This window comes from Ammospiza nelsoni, chromosome 6 (assembly GCF_027579445.1).
Source record: "Ammospiza nelsoni isolate bAmmNel1 chromosome 6, bAmmNel1.pri, whole genome shotgun sequence".
NCBI classification, from domain to species: domain Eukaryota; kingdom Metazoa; phylum Chordata; class Aves; order Passeriformes; family Passerellidae; genus Ammospiza; species Ammospiza nelsoni.
The window spans coordinates 10,151,903-10,172,723 of NC_080638.1; the positions used below are offsets into that span (position 1 = coordinate 10,151,903).

General features: G+C 41.1%; 1 protein-coding gene across 1 annotated transcript in view; it reads right to left on the minus strand.

Annotated features, from left to right (window-relative positions):
* Positions 1 to 20,821, minus strand: part of SHANK2 (SH3 and multiple ankyrin repeat domains 2) — a 260,064-nt gene that overhangs the window by 177,495 nt on the left and 61,748 nt on the right. The window contains exon 12 of the mRNA XM_059474299.1: positions 767 to 1,076. Coding sequence (XP_059330282.1) covers positions 767 to 1,076 — 310 coding nt within the window. The remainder of the gene's footprint in view (positions 1 to 766; positions 1,077 to 20,821) is intronic.

Consider the following 20,821-nt stretch of genomic DNA (forward strand, 5'->3'; position numbering starts at 1 on the left):
GGAGTGTTTGGCCAACATGTGTGAGCTCTGGTTCTCTCCAGCAGCTCTCATCTCTGATGCCTCCCAGCCTTTTTACAGCGTTTTAACTCTTTGTCCTGGTGCAGCTCCATCTCTTTCACATTTGGCAGGAGTTCCTGAGTCCAGGGCAGTGCCTTTTCAAAGCTGCAGCCCCCATAAGTGATCAAAACTCAGCCCTCCACTTTTTCCATGGCTTACAAAACCTGCATGACTCTAATTAGTCGGGATTTGCTCTCCAGTGGGACAGAGCTGCAGGATATTTGCCCAGAATGCCTGCTAGAACACATTACTCCTTCTATTTCACTCTTTGGTTCAGCATACACCTACAGAAGAGAGAACCTAAACAGCCTCTGCTCCATCAGCCATGAGCAGCTCCAACACAGGTTCCAGGCATGACCAACAGTTCTGGGAAGGGACCAGTTATCCCAGGAACAGTTTGCTTCACTGTTATAGACAATCCTTAGTTCAACTATGGGAGGATGTGCAGAGCCAGCACCTTGAGCTGGAAGTGCAAAGTGTGTTAAGTCACTGCTGAACTTGAAAGTCTGTCTGGCTGCTGGAGCTCTGTGAGGAAACAGCTGGCTTTGGGGCTTCCACTTAAAATATTTACACTTGGGCACGGTCCACTGTGCTGAGAATGAATAACTATACATTCTGGAGAGTGCAAATAACATAAAGGAATGTGGCAAGCCAGCATGGTGCCTTTGCCTTTAGGGGTACCTCATACTGTGAAACAGCCAGAGCTCACCTGATGTGCCTGTGCTGCTGCCTCTTGGCATCCTCTCCCAGCCTGTTGAGGGACGGCGAGCGGCTCCGGGAGGACGGAGTGTAACTCCCCACAGTTTTTACAGTTCCATTGGGATTATTCTGCATCTGTTGGAGCAGGTGAGGGGAAAGGCTGCGGTGTGAAGAGGCAGAGGAGGAGGCTGACCACTCGGGGAGGTTGTTGATGTTCAGGTTGTTGTCGCTGTTGGAGCGGAGCAGGATCCGGGGGGCTGCCAAGGTGCTGGGAGGCCTCCTCCTCCTGTTGGAGTAGGTGGGAGCCTCCCTAAAGGGCACTGTGCAAAGAGAGACATGGAGGGTGAGCTCAGATGATTTCACATTTGTGTGTGTTTACCACCACATGCAACATATGGCATTATTTCTTCTGCAGAGACAGAAACTCCACCTTGCCAGCAGAGCTGATCAAATTATCCTTAGAACATCATTAAATCAAAAACAACAGAGCAACATGAACCTGTTTGATGGCTTGAATACATGGTGAGGCAACACCAGTGCCCTGAGCCTGCTGAGCACTCTGAACTGTGCTCTAGGAAATGGGAAACACCTCATTATTGCCAAGTTTGAGGCTCAGAAAGTTTATTTCCCTGCTGTGTTGTCACATTCAGTCAGAAAGGCACACAACAGGGCTGCCTAGCAGAATTCCTGCTGCATGGACTTGCAGTTTCCATCCCCCAGCTGGTACTCAAACTGTTCCAGGCCTAAGTTCAAGTTCAGGCCTAACCTGAAATCTGTGAACAGTCACCTTATCCCCATCTTGCAGGTTAAAAATCGAGGACACAGCTTGCTGTCCTGGCAGAACTCTATTACACTGCTGCAATCCCCAGGCATTCCCCTCTTTCTAATCCTGGCATTCCTACCACATCCATTACTATGGTATATAGAGCATATCACCCCAGGGTAATACACTGGCTCCATCACGTGCCACGTCCCTGGGGGAACACCAGGATATCCAAAAGCTCCAAGAAACTCCTTAATGGAAGAGCCACAACACAAAACAAAGCAAGGGCGACACAAATCTCACTCAGAGCAGAGGGTCCAGCCCTCCACGTGTGCTCCTGGTTCACACAAGCATTTACACCATCTTCCACATCTCCTTTTCCCACTCCGGTGGGTCAGTTTGTCCCAAGTGCAACTTAGAAGGCAAATTCCCTCATAAAAAAGCAACCAGTTATCAGCAGATGGGATAGCATTTCCTGCCCTGTCATAAAGGAATTGACCCCAAAACCTCATGCTGGCCTTGATCCCCATTATTGCAACTGCCCTCATTAATTTCTCTCAGTGGAGCTCGCGGGGTCACAGGATCTGAGCCAAAGTGCACAGATTTACATCCAAAAAGTCACAGTGGCAGAACTAACAAAATGCAGCCAGGCACTATCCTGAGGGCTTCACTGAGCTGTTGTAATTCTCAAAGAAAAAAATCATATGTAAATTGGGAAAGAAGACCCACAAAATATCATTCTTTATGTCTAAAGTGCCAGTAAGTGCCATTTATAAAGAGCCAGAAATGTCTATTCATTCAATACCCTTCAAAACCACACAAAAAACCAGAATAAGAATGTCTGTCATACTGTGCAAGTAAATAAATTCACATAAATATGAATATAGATAGGAATCAATCTGTCCTGCCTTGAAATAGAGCCTTTAATTGAGAACAAAGCAAAATTTAAGGTTTCAGTGCAAAACTGAGAGCATATTTATAGCATAAAATAGAGATGGAACTGCGAGTAAAAGAATGGTTTGTATCATTTTCACCAGAGTCAGTTTATGATTACAGTTTATCAATTACAATTCTGAATATTTTACAATAACATCCTTTGTATTTCCAGTGAGCTGAAACTTCCTCTAGTAAACAACTCAACAACCTCTGAACAACCAAACACGGGAACAGCATGCACAGAAAGGGCTTCAATTCATTCCCATGCTTCCTTTGAAATAAGGGAAATAGCCTTTAAAATCTTTGAATGGGAGACAGCACACAAGTTCAAAGCTTATGCTGGAAACTAGAAGAAACTCTGGATAATCTTCCTGACATTTCAAGTTTTTTCCCATTCCATATTTCTTTAAGGTTTCAAAGCAGCCGAGGGTGTCATGAGAGCACCTTGGTGCTTCAGGTGTCACAGTGAAAGCCCCAGTTAGTGCTAACTTCCAGCAAACTCACAGCATTTATCTCCAAAACTGGCACATACAGACCCTTAGGTTGATGTGTGGGGCAGAGATGCGACATTTCTACATTCCTTTTATTTTCAACATTTGAAATACAGCTCCAGAAAGCACTTCATTGAAGGTGGGGATCTTTCCCAGGTACAACAAAGCATAATTCAGTCAAGGGGAAAACACACAAACTGAGTACAGGGGATATTTGGCACACTCAGGTTTGCTACCAAAAGCTCCAATGCTGTTCCCCCAGCTCACCAAAGTTTGCCTTGGATTCAGTAAAAATTGGGTCTGACCTTTAAATTTCAATTTCTCATTAAGCTGACAGCAGCCTGCCCAGCCCTTCTAGCCACAGGCTGAGAAAACAAAATCCTGCCAGCGTTTGGGGGTGTTTACTGGGACTCTGGAGAGGATTGTGGAGTCTCTGCTGGTGGCAGGGGGAGGGAGGACAAGGACAGGGTGCCAGGGCACGGTGACAGCACGGACACAGAGCTGCAGGACACATCTGTACTGACAGATTGGAGAAGCCACCCTCAGGCACCAGAGGAAAGGAAATCTTCTTCCCTTACACACCTCAGGAGCATTTTACAAGCCCATTTAAGAGTTTAGCTTTTGTTTTGCTATTAATGCTCTATTCTTGAGGAGAGAACTACGAGCAAAATTAGCCTTTACTACAGGAAATAAACAGGGAAGGGGACAACTAATTACACCAATTGATGCGTGTCTAACACAAATCTTTTATAGAAAGAGTTAAAAATAAGCATTTCTGTGCCTGAAGTGATTAATATTCCACCCAACTGTTTCTTTTCCTCAGCAATCTGCAAACTGTAAGTGGGTGGGTATTTTTTTAGCTACTTCTTATCGGCATTATTTATATTATTTTCACAATTAAAAAACAGAACTACAACAAAAAATGATGAAATGCAAATGTCCATGCTCTAGTCCCTGTTGGACTTTGCTTTCCCCTAATATTTCACCACGTTTCAGAACTGCAAGAATAACTGTGGCAAAACTTGTTTGGGAAAAACACTTAATATAAAATGACATGAAAATGCCTGAACCAATTCCATGCCCCAAAAGTTTAAATTTATCATCCCTAAAAGCATACTTGAAAGTACCACATAATCCTTCCTCCAGCTCTCTGAATTCTATTCCTGGCACTTCATACATCTGAAGGTGCAATTCAGCACCATTCACTGACAAAATTCACCTAGGAAAATCCTTCCATGTCTCCAAATGCATTTCTTAGGGAACAAAAACATTTTTATAACTACTTGATTCTTTAGAGAAAATCCTAAAAGGAATAAAGTCACATCCAGCTTTAATAACCACTTGCCTAAACGGACTAACATCAAATAATGTTGAGAAAGAAATCGCAGGAATTGATTAATTATAGAGTCACTAAGCTCATCATATTAAATGTACACAAGAAAACACCAGTCTGAAACATCAAAGTGTTCTGCTTTCATCGCTTACCTTCTTTCTTTGTGAAGGCATTTAACAAAGACTTCATTTTCCCTTTTTACTTTAGCAGCAATCCCCTCATTATATAACCTTTGCAGGCAAGAAAGAGGCAAAAAAAAGATTAAAAAAAATAAAAAATAATAATATTTGAAAAAAAAAAACACCAACAATCAAGCTACCCAATTTCTATGTGTTCAGGCTGGCTGCACCCTGACATAAGCAGCAGGTTTCTGGGCACTGTGGAATTGCGAGCATAGCTGGGCATGCAGTACCCAGCGTTCTGGTGACAAAGCCCACCCCACATTCTGTCTGTCAGCTGGGAGCCAACTGTGCACAGACTGGAGCTGCTCAAAAAAAAAAAAAAAAAAAAAAGAAAAGCGCTCCCGCTATCTCTCGCAGCATTAGTCATGTGAACCTGCCGCCGCCACAGCCCCGCAGAGCAGACGCGGCTCCCGCTCCCGGCACCGACCGGAGCTGCGGGGCAACATTCCCCCATTGCCCTGCCCAGGCGGGAGAGGGGCTGGGGCAGCTGCGGCTGGGCACGGGAGAGCCGGCCAGGGCTGGGAGCTGCCGGGGACCTGCCCTTGGCTCTCAGCTTGCACAGCTGCCTCTCGGTGCTCAGAGCATCCCACTGTTTATTCGCTTGTTGCTATTTACGTGTTTGTTGCTGTTTACTCACTTTTTGCTATTCATTTCCTTTTCCCTATCTATTTCCTTTTCACTATTTCTTTTCCCCCATCGATTTCCCCCTCTGCTCTTCACTTTTTGCCATTTATTCCCTTTCCCCTATTTATTTATTTATTTATTTATTTATTTATTCCAAAGGACCAATCTGAGGAGAAGCACCAATCATCCCAAGCTTCACACAATGACCACGTTAAGGATGGAGCCAGACCTGCCACTACATAGAATCTCTCACCTATATTCCAGTTTGAAACAGAAGGAATGATTTTGCTGTATTCCAGTTTCAAACAGAGGGGATGATACAAGCACAATTATTCTCCCCTCCCCTTCCATCGCTCTGGAATAAAACAGAATTTCTTTTTGGACTTCAGAGCACGAGTATTCTTACTTCAGAGTAAGAACACCAAAAAAAAATCGACGAAGCTCGTTTGGTAACTTCAATGCAGATGCCAGGAAATACAAGATATAACCAGAGAAGTTTGGAAAGTCTTAATTCTGAATGAAAAAGAAACCCAGGGATGACTGTGCTTGGCAGTGCAAACATACTTCCAGAGGAAGAGCAGATAACTGAAACAGGCATATAGGAAGGAGGGGGAGGTGCTAAAAATCACAAAAATTTTAAGCAGATCTACTTAAACCTATGATGCAAAGATTCCAAAGGATAAGAAATTCATGGTCTAATAAAAAAGAGCAAACTACATTAAAAAATTGCCTTTTAGTAATATAAACTATATAACAGGTAATAAATATTTATTCTATTTCAGGCTTCTTCACTCATCACTAATACATCTATTTGGAAAATCAAGGGGTTTTTACTGAGAAAACTGCTTCAAGAAAGATAGAAAATAAATTACCTAAATGGATTTAATATCTGTGTGCATAGTGATCTCACAGTTAACATGGAACTGAAAAGAATTATTAAGCATAAATAAATTTAACAGTTTAAACTTAATTTAACATCACAGTGTTTAATTTACAAAGAAAATAATATCTCCCTAATATAATTTTACATTTGGTTTAATTTATTTTTGAAAGCAACTATCCTTAGCAGGTGGAACTCTTACCAGAGGAAAAGGACATAGCACATGTGCAGGATTAAACATTTTTATTTGACAGGAAAAAAACCTTCTTCATGACTTCTAATAGATGCAAGGCTTCCTAAAGAATAACTTTGAACTTTAATTCATTAACTTATAAATATGTGCATTAATTAGCTCCACAGAAGAATCAATATAATTTCCAGAACAAGAACTGCTCCACCAGGGCTGTGCCACTAATTTGAATTATAACCCTGTGTGGGTTCCATTTTCTAATATCTTCATCCAATCCCCTGATTATATTTGGGGCTGCAAAACACAAAGGAACTAGGAGTGTTAATGGAACCCTTAAACTGCTTTTTCCTTTCTCTGGGTGGAAAGCAGTGACAGCCCAGGCCCCCAAGGACAGAAATTAGGCCAGGGAAGGGTTAACTCAATCCTGCTCATTCCTGTCTGTTCATATACAGTAAAATAAAAACAGACAGGCAACTGTAGTCAATCAAAATCAATCCCAGGGGGGATTTTTATTAGATTCTCGCCAGAGCTGTAACATTTCATCATCTGGAGGTTTCTAATCAGTGTTATAAAAACATCCAAAATATGAAAGTCACTTGAAATTATTAAATTTTGTGGAAATGGTGGGAACTCTTTCAGACCTACACCATCAGAGAGATCACCTGATGAGTGATCATTTTATTCCATTTAACTGTCTGTCTTTTCCCCAACGTGGGAAATGCAATTTCTTCCTACATGGCAGAGCCTCCTGCAATAACCACTATTGTACAATGGAAAATGTGACAATCAAGGAAGTCAGTGAACACTTGCAGCTGCAGTTTTTGAGCTTCTCTCATTTTCACTAATAGCATATTAGAATTTGTTTATTTTAACAGAAGTCCCAAATTCTGCGGTGCTGGCAAATTAAAAAAGAAAATATTCCAGCAGCTTCCACTCCTTCCTGAAAGATTTCTGCCTCACAACTGTAGCCTCGGTATTATCACCTCAGGACAAAAACTTAATAATTTGACTGTGCCCATACCCAAGCATTATATAACCCACAAGCCATTAGCATCCTTAATCTAAAAATCATGAGGAACCTTCCAAACAGAGGTGAGGTAAACCCTCATTTCCCTGCTCCTTTGGTAGGTGCTCAGAAAAACGTGTGGGAGCTCTGCATGTCCATGACTCTGAAAGAAAAAAGCCACCTTAAACAGAAACTAAACATTCTCAGGTTAATTTTGATGAACCTTTCTTGTGCATTTCTAACACCAGTTTTTATGGGTGTTTAAATCCATAACCCCCATTAGAAATCTATGGAAAATCAGTGCCTTACACACTCTTGAGGATCTATTTTTAGGTACTTAGATGCCCAATGTCTTATTTAATCATCTCTCCAACACACCTTTAGGGTCCAAGGCTTCTTAGATAATGGTCAACCACAGCTGTGATTGCCATGATTTATTCTTTCCTGATTTTGTCCATTTTGGAGCTCCTGTCAGAAAAATCCCTCTAGCTGGTACATACATGTAGGTTCTTGTTAAAAATTCAGTCCTTAGCATATAGAAATGCATTTCTCTGCACCATAAAACAGGCTTCCCGTATGCTAAGCCACCAAATGGGGAGTTAGACAAGAAAAGAGAGATTCAAATATAGACTGTAAAGAACATAAAGGCTCTTGGGGAGGAAAAAAACCACCCAACCTAGGCTGCTACAGTGCTTCTAGATGACTGACTTATTCCAGAAAGCCAGAAGGTGGTCATGAACCCAGGCAGGGGTGACAGATTCAGAAGGACTCCACCTCAGAGCAACAACTGAACCGATTTTATAAAGCGAAGTGCTTGGGGTTTTTGTTAATTTTTTCTGAATAAAAAATCTGTGGAGCTTTCTCAGGGAGCTGCAGTTAAAGCAGCACAGAGAGAGAAGCATCTGAGCCCACTGAAATGCTGCTGGGAGAGCCCAGCCTGGGCTGACCTGCTGTTATATCTCTGTCAGCAGCATCTTAGCACCCAGCTACCCATGGTATCAACCAGCTCTTGGCAGCAGCCTTGGGGCACTCAGCCTGAGCTCAGGGGTAGAACAGGGGCAGGAGACTGTGAGTAGGAGAGGACAGCAGAGGGATGGCTCAGGAACAGATGGCAGGAGTTATCAATTAGAAAAAAAAGCAAAAAATAGCAGTGGGAGCTGCACAGCCATGTGCCAGACACCCCTTCCATCACCCGGCACCGCCGCTCCAGGCTGTGCTCGCTGTGACAAGGGCCAAGGAACCCAGAACCTGCCCAGAACTTCCTGGAAAACCAACAACAAGGACTTGGAAAGGCTCTGGGCTCAGGCACAGCTCTGGGGATGGCTTAATCACAGGCAATTTCTTGCTTGGTGGAGAGATCTGGCCACAGAATTCTGCAGAAAACACTTTAGTCATTTTAATAACAAAGCATAGGAGGTGTATGTGTTTGATGGCACAACCCAAATTAATTTAAAAGTTGATGAATCCACAGTTGCCACATATAAATTACATTAAAAATCACAGGAAGTGAAAATCAATCCTTTTTTTCTTTTTCTTTTTCTTTTTTTTTTGCCATATTCAGTTGATTATAAATTATCCCTCACTAAGATTACAGCAGCAATGCAAGGAAAGCACTCAAAAAGCTGAATGTGCCTGAGAAGGGAAACCAGTTCACCTCAGGGCTTTACTTGCAGATGCTCACACATCAAGGAGAGACAGAGGATCTTCTTGTTAGATTACATTCAAAAATTGCTAAGTATTGCTTCAAAACTTGCTACATGTCAGAGCAAATGTCTGACATCTCTCTGAGAGGTTGGAAGGTACTAAGTGGAGAAATTATGATCCAGAAGAGTTTGAATAAGATTCAAAAAGAAAAATTACCAGGCTCAATGTGGCAATACTTGCAAATATCTGAAGCTCTGCCTGAGGCAATACAGATACATAGATCAGAATTTACCTGAGAATAGAGATAAAACCTCTGTCCCCAAGGATGAGAGATGGCTTTGTGTGAGGAATCTGGGTCAGGGGTGCAGAGAGATGTGAACAATAGAAGGTTAAAAGGTGGGGAAATGAAACCCTCCAATTCTCTGGGAAAGACTGGAATCGGGGAGGAAACAATGGCCAATAATGAAGGAAAAGTCTTGCAAGTAGCAGCTTGAAGAGAGAGAGAAAAGCAAAAGCAGTGACAGAAAGCTCTGATAGCTGAAGGGGAATTCAAAAACAAGATTGAAATCTATCAGCAATGTGGAAGCAAGCAGCCAATCTGAATAAAATATGGCTGGCTGGCTTTCATTCTAACAGGTATATTGCTATAAAAGAAGCAACTTATCCAAATAAAGCCATGTATTTTCTGTAGTTCTGGAGAACATTCTCCCTGGAATGGGAAGACCAGCTCTGACAAGGCTTTCTCAAGATTTTATGCTCCCAGAGCACTCACAGCCCCGCATTTCTATAATTTCTGTTTGCGTTGAAAGTAACATCCACTCTTACTCTGAATAATACAAATAACTTCAATAAATATTTTTGCACTCTGATAACAAAGAGTTTTCTCTACTGGCCATGAAGACAAGGAAAAATAGAATCTTTTAAAAAGTAAATAGTTTTTGTGAACTCTTTCAGAAAAAGGCAATAGGTGATTTGCAGTCAATAAAACACAAAACTACTTGTCGTAATTGATTTCTTTAAATATGAACTGGGCTTATTTCAAAGTGTGTTTTTCATCAGCAAATAGAACTCCTCCAGAGTGGTTCATCTTTACACGGCAGCAAACTCTGAGTAACCAGCTCCTTACAAGTGTCCTTGAAGCAATAGATGAACAACTTGCAGAGTATTTGGACAGAAGGATCCATTTAGCTCAGACAATCAACTTGAACTGAAAGCAGTCAGTTGTGAACCCCTGAAGCTGCATTCTTTTACTTCCAACAAGAAGAGAGAAAATAGGAATGAAATATAATTATATCCCACTACAAATTCTTATGCTCTCTAAAAAAGCTGGTGAAAGGATGGTGCAATTTTCCCCACTAATAACACACTGAGAAATCTTGTCCTGATGCAGCATCACTCGGAAGGACTGAAGTACACAACAAATTAATTTCATTCCTGGCATTATGTATACATTGAGTTGGGAAAAAATATCACTTAACATCCGGGGGCTGTGCATATCCCAACCCAAGTAGTTTATGCTGGGGAAAAAAAATAACAAAGCCATGTCATTCAGAGAGAGTTTCATGGCTGGTGGCTCCTGTAACAAAGACTCTTCCCCTAAATCTGACACTCATGGGCCTCGGATGCAGCATCTGAATTTGTGGCTGCAGCCCAATGTCACAGAGGAGAACAAGGACAAATGCAACTACACAAGATGCTGAGCAAATTATCTGCACCAATATTGGGCTGCACCACGCATCCATGTCCTGGTGTTGTACAGAAAACAATCTAATTTTGCCTTGGTGTAACTTTCTTCCTACCAGAAGCTCTGCATGAATTCCTTAAATCATTATGTTGTTCCAGGCTTTATTCAGTGATTTGATTTCACTGCTTTAATCTAAGTGTGAACCTCTTTAGTAAATAGTGGGACAAAGCATCTGTGCTTCCAAAAGTGTTGGTGGATCATGTCAGTTTTATTTAGAATAACACCATTTTCATAACTGAAAAGTGTATATTGCTCTCAATGGAACAAAAAAAAAAAGATTGGACTCTTGTAGAGGTTTCAAAATATATAACTGGTCAGATGTTAAAGTTCATGCATGAGTGTGAGTGTGCCAAGGCAGGTAGGGTAAGAAAACAGCAAAGAAAGAAATTCATAATATTTTCTTTTAGCTCCAGCTCCTTCTTCTTCTCCAGCTCTTAAGTCCTGGTGTGCTTGACTGCCATTTTTCAATCTCATTTCCCCTTCTTCTCATTGCTACAGTTGCCTTTCACTGCTTCCCTCACCAATTCACTAAGGACAATCTTCCTGCCACCCAGATCCAACAGGAAATAAATGGCATATAAGAGCAGGCCAGGAGAGAGAATTTCTAGAAGATACCACATCATGGCAAAGTTACATAAAGTTGGCAACCAAGACAAAAGGATGGGGATAGAAGAGGAGCTGGACACAAGAAAACAGCAACTAGAAGAGGAAGATTCATGGGAGGTTGCAACATTTAAATGCATTAACAAGAGTGGAAATAAGCCAAAGTTTAATTGTGAAGAGAGAAGGGAACGATCAAGCAGTAAATACAACATTACTATAAATTTTTACTGGTTTATTGCACTTTGGGGGGAATCCTTCCATGGAGTAAGGAATACAGCATTTTACTGAGGAGACTGAGCTGGGCTTGAGCTGTCAGCAAAGGAACTGAAACTTTGGGAGCTTTTCCCTCTGCTGGCTGGCTTCCCACAGGTACTGCCACTTTATGATGTATTTAATGACAAAAACCTGCATTGCCACTTTCATTCTCATTTTACAGCAGAGCCCATTTTTATCCTGGCAGAAGCATTGGTAAGCCAGAAACTAAGCACCAAGAGAACTGAATTATTGACTCTGCAGCCTCCTTGAAGCCCAGGAATCTGCAAGAAGTGAGAAGAGAATTTAGGGAGAGAATCCTGGTGGGGGTTGTGGGTGTAGAAAGCAAAAAGCATTTCTGTGATTGTAGATTTTCAAATGTGGAGCTAGTGAGACCTGTCATTATGGCACCCCACATTATCCTCAGCACAGTTATTCCCCTCTTACCTAAGTGACTTTCAAGAATTACTCCTCTGCTCTTATTCTCATCATCTCAATTCCAAAATGGACCTAAGAACCAAGTAATTCACACTGACACTTCTGAGAAAAGGCACATTTGGGTTACCTGAGCAGATAGTCTCCCACTACAAACTTCCAGTTGTCTTTTCTGCTAAAGATGGGAGATACACAACCATTCACCCCACCAAAATATCTTCTCTCCTAAATAGGGGATTGCAAGCTCTATCCAAAGTCATGTTATTAAGCAGGATCTTTAAAAGATAAAACCCAATAATTTAAGCTGATAATTGTCTTGCTATCCTTAGCTCCATTTAGACATTTGGTGTTAAATAGAAACTAAAACATTGCTGACTTATTCATTAAAATAACAGTATTTTAAATTGTATTAGTAGCCTACATTTCTTCATCTCAAAAATAACTGCTAATGAATCATGCTGGTACCACTAAGACAGGATAAAAAAAGCCTGCATCCGCTGAGGCAGGGGGTTATCTCTGTACAAATATGTAGGTGTCTGCAGCATTTATAATGTTCTCAGTGCTGAATCCCATTGAGAAAGGAAAGCTTGCTCACTGAAGGGGTTCTGAGGTGGATTAATGATTTAAGTGATGTCACAATACTCTCCCTACTTCTGCTTCAAGACATCATCACATGTGTTTTACGATATTTGAAAATGTTGAGGAAAGATTTCTTTTCCCATCCTGTTTCTTGATGCTTCCAGCAGATTAAGTTTCGCACTGGCAGCTGGGTTTAGATTTTATGTAACAAGAAAACAAAAAAGGGCTGTTGTTAAATAGGTTAGTAAGTCAGAGCAGGTAAATAAGATCAGTTGAAAGAATAAAGAAGGTGCAGGCTTTAAAACCATCATCAAAAAGTAATTTTATGAATAAACTATTTCAGAAGCAGTGTCATCTATTCTTATGTTCCTGGCATAAATCTGATGTTCATTAATTCAGTGGAAAATGCATGGCTGACATCCAAGACATTAGTATGAAGAGAGAAGAGTTCTGGATATTATTTGGCAGTCCCACCCCCGGACATCATGACTACTACAATGAAATTTGACTTCCGTGTTCAAGTTTCAAAATAACTCTGTTTTCTTCCGGACAAGAACTGATGCAAATAGTGCTAATGCACATCCCTTAAAAAGAATGGGATCAGAGAAAGGAGAGGAATTGTATGAATATGGGAACTGCATTGTGTTGCCCTCTACTAAGTCATGGCATCCCAGATGCAGATTCTTGATGGCTCTGAGTAGCTGCAGAATTTGTGTTTAGGAGAGGAATCATTCTCACTTTGGTGTCACCTGTACACTGGTGACATCTGTGTGACTATTCCATGTGTCCAGCAGCACTTCCACTGAAGGAAGGATCATTTGGCATCAGCCACCTAGGATCCAGTCTGTGGCCATCTACAGAAGCACACCTAATTTAAGATGATGACTGCACTCACAAATTCAAGGGCACAATTCAGGCATTAAATGTTTCAGGAACAAAACCACATATCTTTATAAACAAAAATAAGTGCATGAAGAATACACTGTGTATCCAGAGGAAAAAGTGGATAAGACAGAAAACATAAAACAGGGTGACATCAAATATGCATTTCAGATACTACATTAGGAAGCTTCAGCTGAGGAGTGAATTCAAATCACTTGCAATATTTTTTGTTTGCTAGAGCCCTAAACCAAAGGAAATAGCCAGCCCTCAGCTCCACCAGCAGACACCAGAGGGTTTCTCTAGGAACAATCCTGCAGGAATTCTGATCAGCTTTGTCTTCTGAGGAGCCACTGCTACAAACAGAGAGGTGACCAGAGAATCCAGGACACCTCTGTTACAGCAGGGGACAGAAACACAGAGATTATTCTCATTCCCTGTGTCAAGTTCCCAGTGGGGGTCAGGAAAAGCCTAAAGTCATTCTCTCAGCTGGGTGATGATGGGTGGAGGGTGGTAAAACAGTATAAAAATTTAAAAGCTGAGGAAAACTTCTATAGAATCCCCTCAAGTAAATTTTCCATGGAATTTTAAGATATCTTTCCTGGCCAAGAATTTGGCAAGAAATTTAGAGATGACTCACCCTAAGACCCCCTGGCTAGGACCATGCTTCACTTTATGTTGGGAAGGAACATCAAAGGTATTATTAGCAGAAAAGGAGAAGAAATAAATAGGCCTCACAGGACACATCTGAGATCAAGAAATAAAGTACAAGTGGAGGTGGAAGGACTGAAAGACAGGAAGAAAATACACCAAAACTCCAGTGATTCCCAGCAAATCTGGGAGCTATAATCTGGAGGAGGTTCCAGAGGAGCAAATGAAGATGGGTTGCTGCTGTCAGCTGCTCGGGAATGCCACTGCTCCATGACTCAGGGAATGTCAGCAGCACACGGGAGACAGAGTGTGCTGCACGAGGGAGGGAGGTGCAAGCCCTGAAACCTGACTCAGGGTCTGAGCACCAGGCACCACTTCAAGGATTAATCAAACCAGCCAAAAGCAATGCAGGAAATAGTGAAGATGCAGGAGTAAGCAGTGATTTACATTTATGTAGGAGACTATGAAAAGGAAAGGCTCTGAAGATCCAGTGAGGGAGTCACAGAGTCCTGACACTGGGACAGAGGCACCTCTTACTCTGTGGGTTGTTAAGCAATAAATAAAGGAAAGACACAGCTGTTTAAATTCTAGCCCCAGTAAAGGGGATTTGTTTTTTTACTCTGGACTCAATGGGGACTGGAATTTCAGTCAGGAAATAAAGAACCCTGTGAATGACACAAGCCAGGACTACTCCAGACCCAGAGAAATGGACCTTTGTAGGATAGCTGGAAGAGACTACAGGAGATTTTCTGGTCATTAACTGCCAGGAGTGGACAGTCCTGTCTGCAATAGGTATTGCTGAGTGGTAAACAACATCAGAAACAAACCACACGGTCTCTCCCTTTACCAACACCTTACTCTGCCTCAGTGTGCATTTGGGTTTTGAATCTCACTAAGTGAGCCTCCCTGACCTTGTTCTCTGTTCCTTAAAGGAAGAACTGTCAGGGATTTTGTTGCTATCCACTATTACAGCTGGGAAAACCTTTGTAATTCTAATTGATCTTTCTTATCTCTTCTGCCACTCTCCATTACAGGAAAAAGGAGAGGGGGAAGCAGCTGTCTCCTAACTACAACCATTTTATTGGCTTTTACACCCTGACATCTCTCAGTATTCTGCATTTTCAGTGCATACCCAGAGCAGGTGATGCCTAAGTCAGGGACAGGACAAACCTCCCAACACAGGTGAGGTGTTGTAAATGCCAGGTGAGAAACACATCCTCACTAATGGGGAGCTCTGCAAAGAAAGGACATGCAAACACACACAGGAGGAAAGCAGAAGAGAAAAGAAGCCTCAGGGTCTAGGGACTGTGTTCCCAGTGACAAATAGACCCCATAAGCATTTAACTGCAGGCAAAGGTAGTGTAAGAGCAGAAAGTTCAGGAAACAGGCTGGCAGAAAATAACACCATTGCTCCAGAAATGAAGGAACTGAGGAAGGACACTGTGAGGGGAGGGCTGAAGTAGTTAAACAGGAGTCTAAGCCTTACTATGAGACAAAATTTAGGGAACAGTTTGAAACAACCCAGAAATAAATGGAAAAGGAGATAGGATATCAAAACAAGACAGCAATTTAATACTGAAGGTGATAATCACAGATGGGTATTTCTGAGCAAACAGGCACAGGCACACATCAGGGACAGAAATCACCACTGTGCCCAGAGCAAACAGGCACAGGAAATGGTGCCTGTTCCAGTAGGCTTCAGGAACTTTCCAAAACACAGCACACTGAGGAAAAGCTCCTAACTAGCAGAAGGAAGACTTACCTAGCTTGACACTACATGCTAGGAGCTCCCAGGGAACACGGGAGGATCCCAGCAGGCTGATCACACTGCAGGATGACATCCTCAGCTACTCCTGCCAAGAGCAGGATGATCTAAAGCAGCAATTTTTGCATGCAGTCATGCAAGGCACACACAGCCAGCGGGACTTTCAAGCATGACCACAGCAGAAATTTCTTTGGATAATAAAGACCTCTAAGGTCCTCAAGCTAGTATGGGAATAAAGTGATGAAAGGAATGAGAACAAGTATTATAAAACAACTTTAGGGCTTGATTCCTTCAAGAACAGAGTAATTTTTTTTAGGAAGGCACTTACTCATTACTAATCTACAGGCATTAAAAATTAGTGTCCTTAATAAGCTGGGAAGGACATTCAAATATTTAGAAGAGTACAAGTACTAAGTAATTCATGTAAGTAACAAAAGCACTTTAGTGCTAGAGCAAAATCCAGCAAGCACTGCTGTGTGTATTCCCAGACCAAGGAACAAAAGGGAACATGGCTCATGTGTGAATTCTGGATTCACTGCTGGAGGAGTTCTCTAGGTCCACTTAATTGAATTCTGAAAGATAAACTTTACTGGAGCACAGGCCTAAAAACAATTTTAAAAACCCCAAACATTCTAAAATGTACTTTTTTTACAGCACCAACTACCTGTACAGATCTGGCATTTCTCTGCCTCTCATCACATGGTGCTTAATTGTAGTTAAATTCATTCGTTTTATTCATTGCTTAGATTTTTCATTATATTGTTACACACACAAAACCTCCCACATTATTTGTGCTTGGTGACCCCTCAAAGCATCATCATTCAGCACTCAAAAGGACTGGGATTCTCTCCATATGTATTTAAACGCAGTTTGATTAAATAAATATATTTCATTTGCAGAATATTGCAGGAGGACTGGAAAGAAAGAAAAAACAATTAAATTGTACCCTATGGAAAAATACCCACTTCTTCATTTTTCTTGAAAGTGTCCAGATCTACACTAAGAAAATTCTTCCACAAATTCATCTTGGAAAAACCAACATTTTTGCTCACTGTGGTTTGAATATTCTGTCCAGTTACATGTCTCTGTGAAAGCCATCATTAGATCATTTTCTGTCCCATAGCAACCACTTTGTTTTCTCAGGGAAATAAAATATTTTCGCCTCCTCAGGCAATACCTTTCTCTGCGTGGTTCCCTAAATTAAGCTGTTTGTAATCCAAAGCTAACATCCCAATTTACACTGGTCCTCTCAAGGATTTATATCTATGGATGTGGAGAATAAACTGCTTGCCAAAGGCTTTTCTAACTCTATATATGTGTGCATGTCCACAGCAAGAGTTAAAATTTCACATTTTATATAGAAAGCCTTTATATAGAATGCCTTTTAAAAATAAAGTTTTTCTTTTTTTTAAATAAGCATTTCCTTATTTTAAAATTACAGATTCAAGTTATTAATTTACATCATTAAACAATTATCTGGAACAGAGTGACGGAAAGAAGAAAGAGGTATTGTTTTAACAGTCTGAAGGTGCAATGATAATTTATATCTGAATTTACTGAGTGATAGGAAGGTAAATAAGCCACCAGAGACTTTCAAGCCACTTGAGAGGATCTTCCTGTAGCTGTCAGAGGTGTCATGGTAATCCATAAACTTCAGGGCTCCTGGCCACAGCCACCAGTTCTCTAACAAAGGTTCTCAGTTCTTTAACCCAGCCTTCTGTGGAGCTGACTTTGTCTTTAAAAGGATTTTTTAATTATTAAATCACACTAAAGTGACTATACCTCTTTTAAATAATTCACTGATGCTGTTTCACTGTGCAAGTCACTGCTGAAATTCCCTACAGGCATTACACAGAAGCAAAATGGAGAGAAAGGCAGAGTGGAGTAAAAACCACCAAAGCAGTGGCAAAAAAACCCACAGAAGAAGAATTTGTACCACCCTGTGACTTGCTGTGACCACCTGGGAGCTTGGCTGCTGTCCTGAATGTGGTCTCCATTCAAGCATAAAAGGAATACCATGAAAAAAAGACTTCAAAAAAAATTTTTTTTAATTTGGTAATCCTATTACATCTTTCTATGGCATCAAAATGTCATTTATTTAAATTTTAAACAACGAGGGGCACTGGAACATGCAAAAAGTCTTCCAGAGGAAAACTGAAATGAGAGATGGAAGGCTAAACAGGATGCAAACACCCACCCAAAACTCTGTAAGAAGAGAGTAAGAAAAAAAAAAAAAGACTTAACTGGCCGTTGTACTACTCCAGCTCTTTAGGAAATGTCATTTCTCCACCCAAATTCTGAAAAAATAAACACTGAGAAGGTTAAAAAGGTTTAAAAAAAGCCAAATGGATTGGTGAAATGTGTCCATCTCCAGACAAGGTTTTCAAACCAGTATAGAAGGAAGGCTGGTAGGAATCAGTTTGTTCTCATGGTACAATTTCAAATTTTTTGTCATCAAGCTTTAATGCAAGGCAAAGACATTATCTGAGCAGCATTTCAATGATGATGCAACGTGATGGGTGCATTGCATAATGTCACAGGATATCAGAAGATGTGTCCCGGTGTAACCTCCCTCGCTCCCAGGGAGAAGCTCCTGAAAATGCAGGAGGCTCTTCACAGCTTGGGAGCCGTCACTGGGAAGTTGTCACTTGTTTTCAATAACTGAGCAGGATTTGTCGCTACCCAGCCTCAGTGGGGCCAAATTCTTCCTTATGAAACTGAGCCTCCATTGGCTTCTGCCAGGCTCATCCTTCTCCTTCCATTTGTTACAATTCCTGGCTCCCGGGCACGGAAAAGAAGGGGACAAAATCCACTCCAGGCAAGTGCTGTGCTCCTTCCTTTGGGGGCTGACTCAAAGCTGTGCTAATTAAACCAGGACTCCAATCCCATCAGTCAGGGATGCCTGGGACAGGGGGACACTTCAGTCACTGTGTCCTGAGACAGGGAGGGCTGATCCAAGAGCTTGCTGGGCTCAGGGAACTGCTAAACCACCAGCTAAGTCAAGCCTAGATCAGCTCAAAGCAGGCAAGCAAATATAAATTAGTGGAAGCAGGACTAGCAATTTTGCAGATTGGTTTTCTAACCTGTTTTGCATTTTTCATTTTCAGTGTTTTGTATTAATTTCTCTGCACATTCATCCTTTTAAGAACTAGATGAGCTCTCAATGCCCTTTCTTAGAGATGAAAGGTGATGCCACACACTGCGTGTTTATGAACAATTTATCAGTTAAAGATGGAGCAGAATTAGAAAGCCCTGAGATTTTAATTCGTTGTTAAGTAATTGTCATGGCAGCTTCTGACAAGAACAGAAAAATGTCATAAAACTAGGCAGAGCTTAGCAGTCAAGATAATTTCCACCTTCTAATAAAACCAAAGCAGGTACACCTATACATTCCTTTACAAAGCCTGTAACCATGGTAGGAAAAGCAGCACAATTTATTCTGACAACCTGTAATTCCTCCTTATGCCACAGTTTAAATAAAATTTTTAAAAATCTGCAGGGCCACTACATTATAACTTTAAACCAAGAAACACAAAACCTAATCAAACAGCATTGAAAACTTCATCTTAGCTGGGGCTCAGGGGGCAAGGCTTCAAACATTCCTGTTACAGCACAGCACCACTTTGGCTGAAATAACATTAAATGCCTTGAAAATACATTGGGGAAGAGCAGAGAAGGAAGTTCTAAGGGGATTTATGAAAAAACGATGGCAGGAGCTTGGGGATTGACTACCAGGTCTCCAGGATGGAGAACAGCTTCCCACCTTGGGCAAAGGGCAGAGGACACTGCACAGGAATTCAGAGGGTCAACAAACTGAGATATTTTCATTATAATGCTGATTTCACCAAACTCTTCTTCAGACTTCCCTCATCTTGACCAAAATCAAGAAAAGTGCTATTTGAAATATCTAAACAGCTCTGAGTGGGTCAAGGCTGCAGAAGCAAATTAAAAGCAGTCACCCCTATCAATACTGGAGCTTCCAGGCACTGTCACTCTTCATGAACAACAGTCCAAAGGAATCTACATCCTGGCAATTTCCTATAACACTGTGGAACTAACACTGAGAAATTATTTTTCTTTCAGGCATAAGAGTGGCAAGCAATAATAATTAAATTTTTTCTAACTGAATGTCTCTCCCCATTTTAAGTGACTTCTTTCCAAACAATAAAGAAGCAATTTAAACTGTAATACAGAACAGTTATCCCATATGATTTATTCCTCCAAAATGTACTGTACAAGCAACAAGGAAAACAAGGAATCTGAATCATGTCTTACACTCATGATGGAAAGCATACTAGCTAATTCATCTCTGCTGATTTTAAAAGTTTATTTGGGTTTTAAGAGAACTCTTTAGTGGGGCTTTTGATGCTCCAACATGCATTTAAATCCTGGCAATAATTCCTTTGATCCAGAATCAAACACTCCGTCCCACTCACTTCTGAAACTCAGATTCACAAAGTCATACAGTAGATTTAAAGTGTCAGAAGAGCAAATACCTCTAAAACTACACAAAGTGTGTTTAACATTCCCTTTATGCTTTTGATAATACTCAGCACACTGAGAAATCTCAGATTTCCTCTTCTATTTTAGAGAATTGGAAGGATTTTCTTCCAAGTTTTCAGAACTTAATTACTCTAAAATGGCTTCTGTCACTCACTGCACCATGAAAAATGGATATGCACATTCCCAGATGTCTGGACACATGTCTATGGAAAAGTGGGTTCGCTGTAGGCATACCACAGGAACTCTTTATGTAAGCTTTCCTCATCTAAAATGGTTTTGATAAACATTTTACAGAAATAAATTTGAGCCTGTATATTCTACAGCCATGTTCTCTGTAATTCTGCATGGCTTGTGCACACACCTTGCAAAACCAGAGCAGCATCAAGACCATTGGCTCAATTAAATTCCAAAGCTGGGATGATCAAAAGGATATCCATGCCCAAATTCAGCTGACTTTGAGGGGAAAAAAAAAGGAGGGTTTTTTTTAATAATTAAAAAAAATTCAGCCTACAGTGTTCAGTGAAATTTGGAGTCATTGCAAATCACATTAAAACATCAATACGCTAAAACAAAGTAAAATAAATCTGTATATCAAGAATAACCTT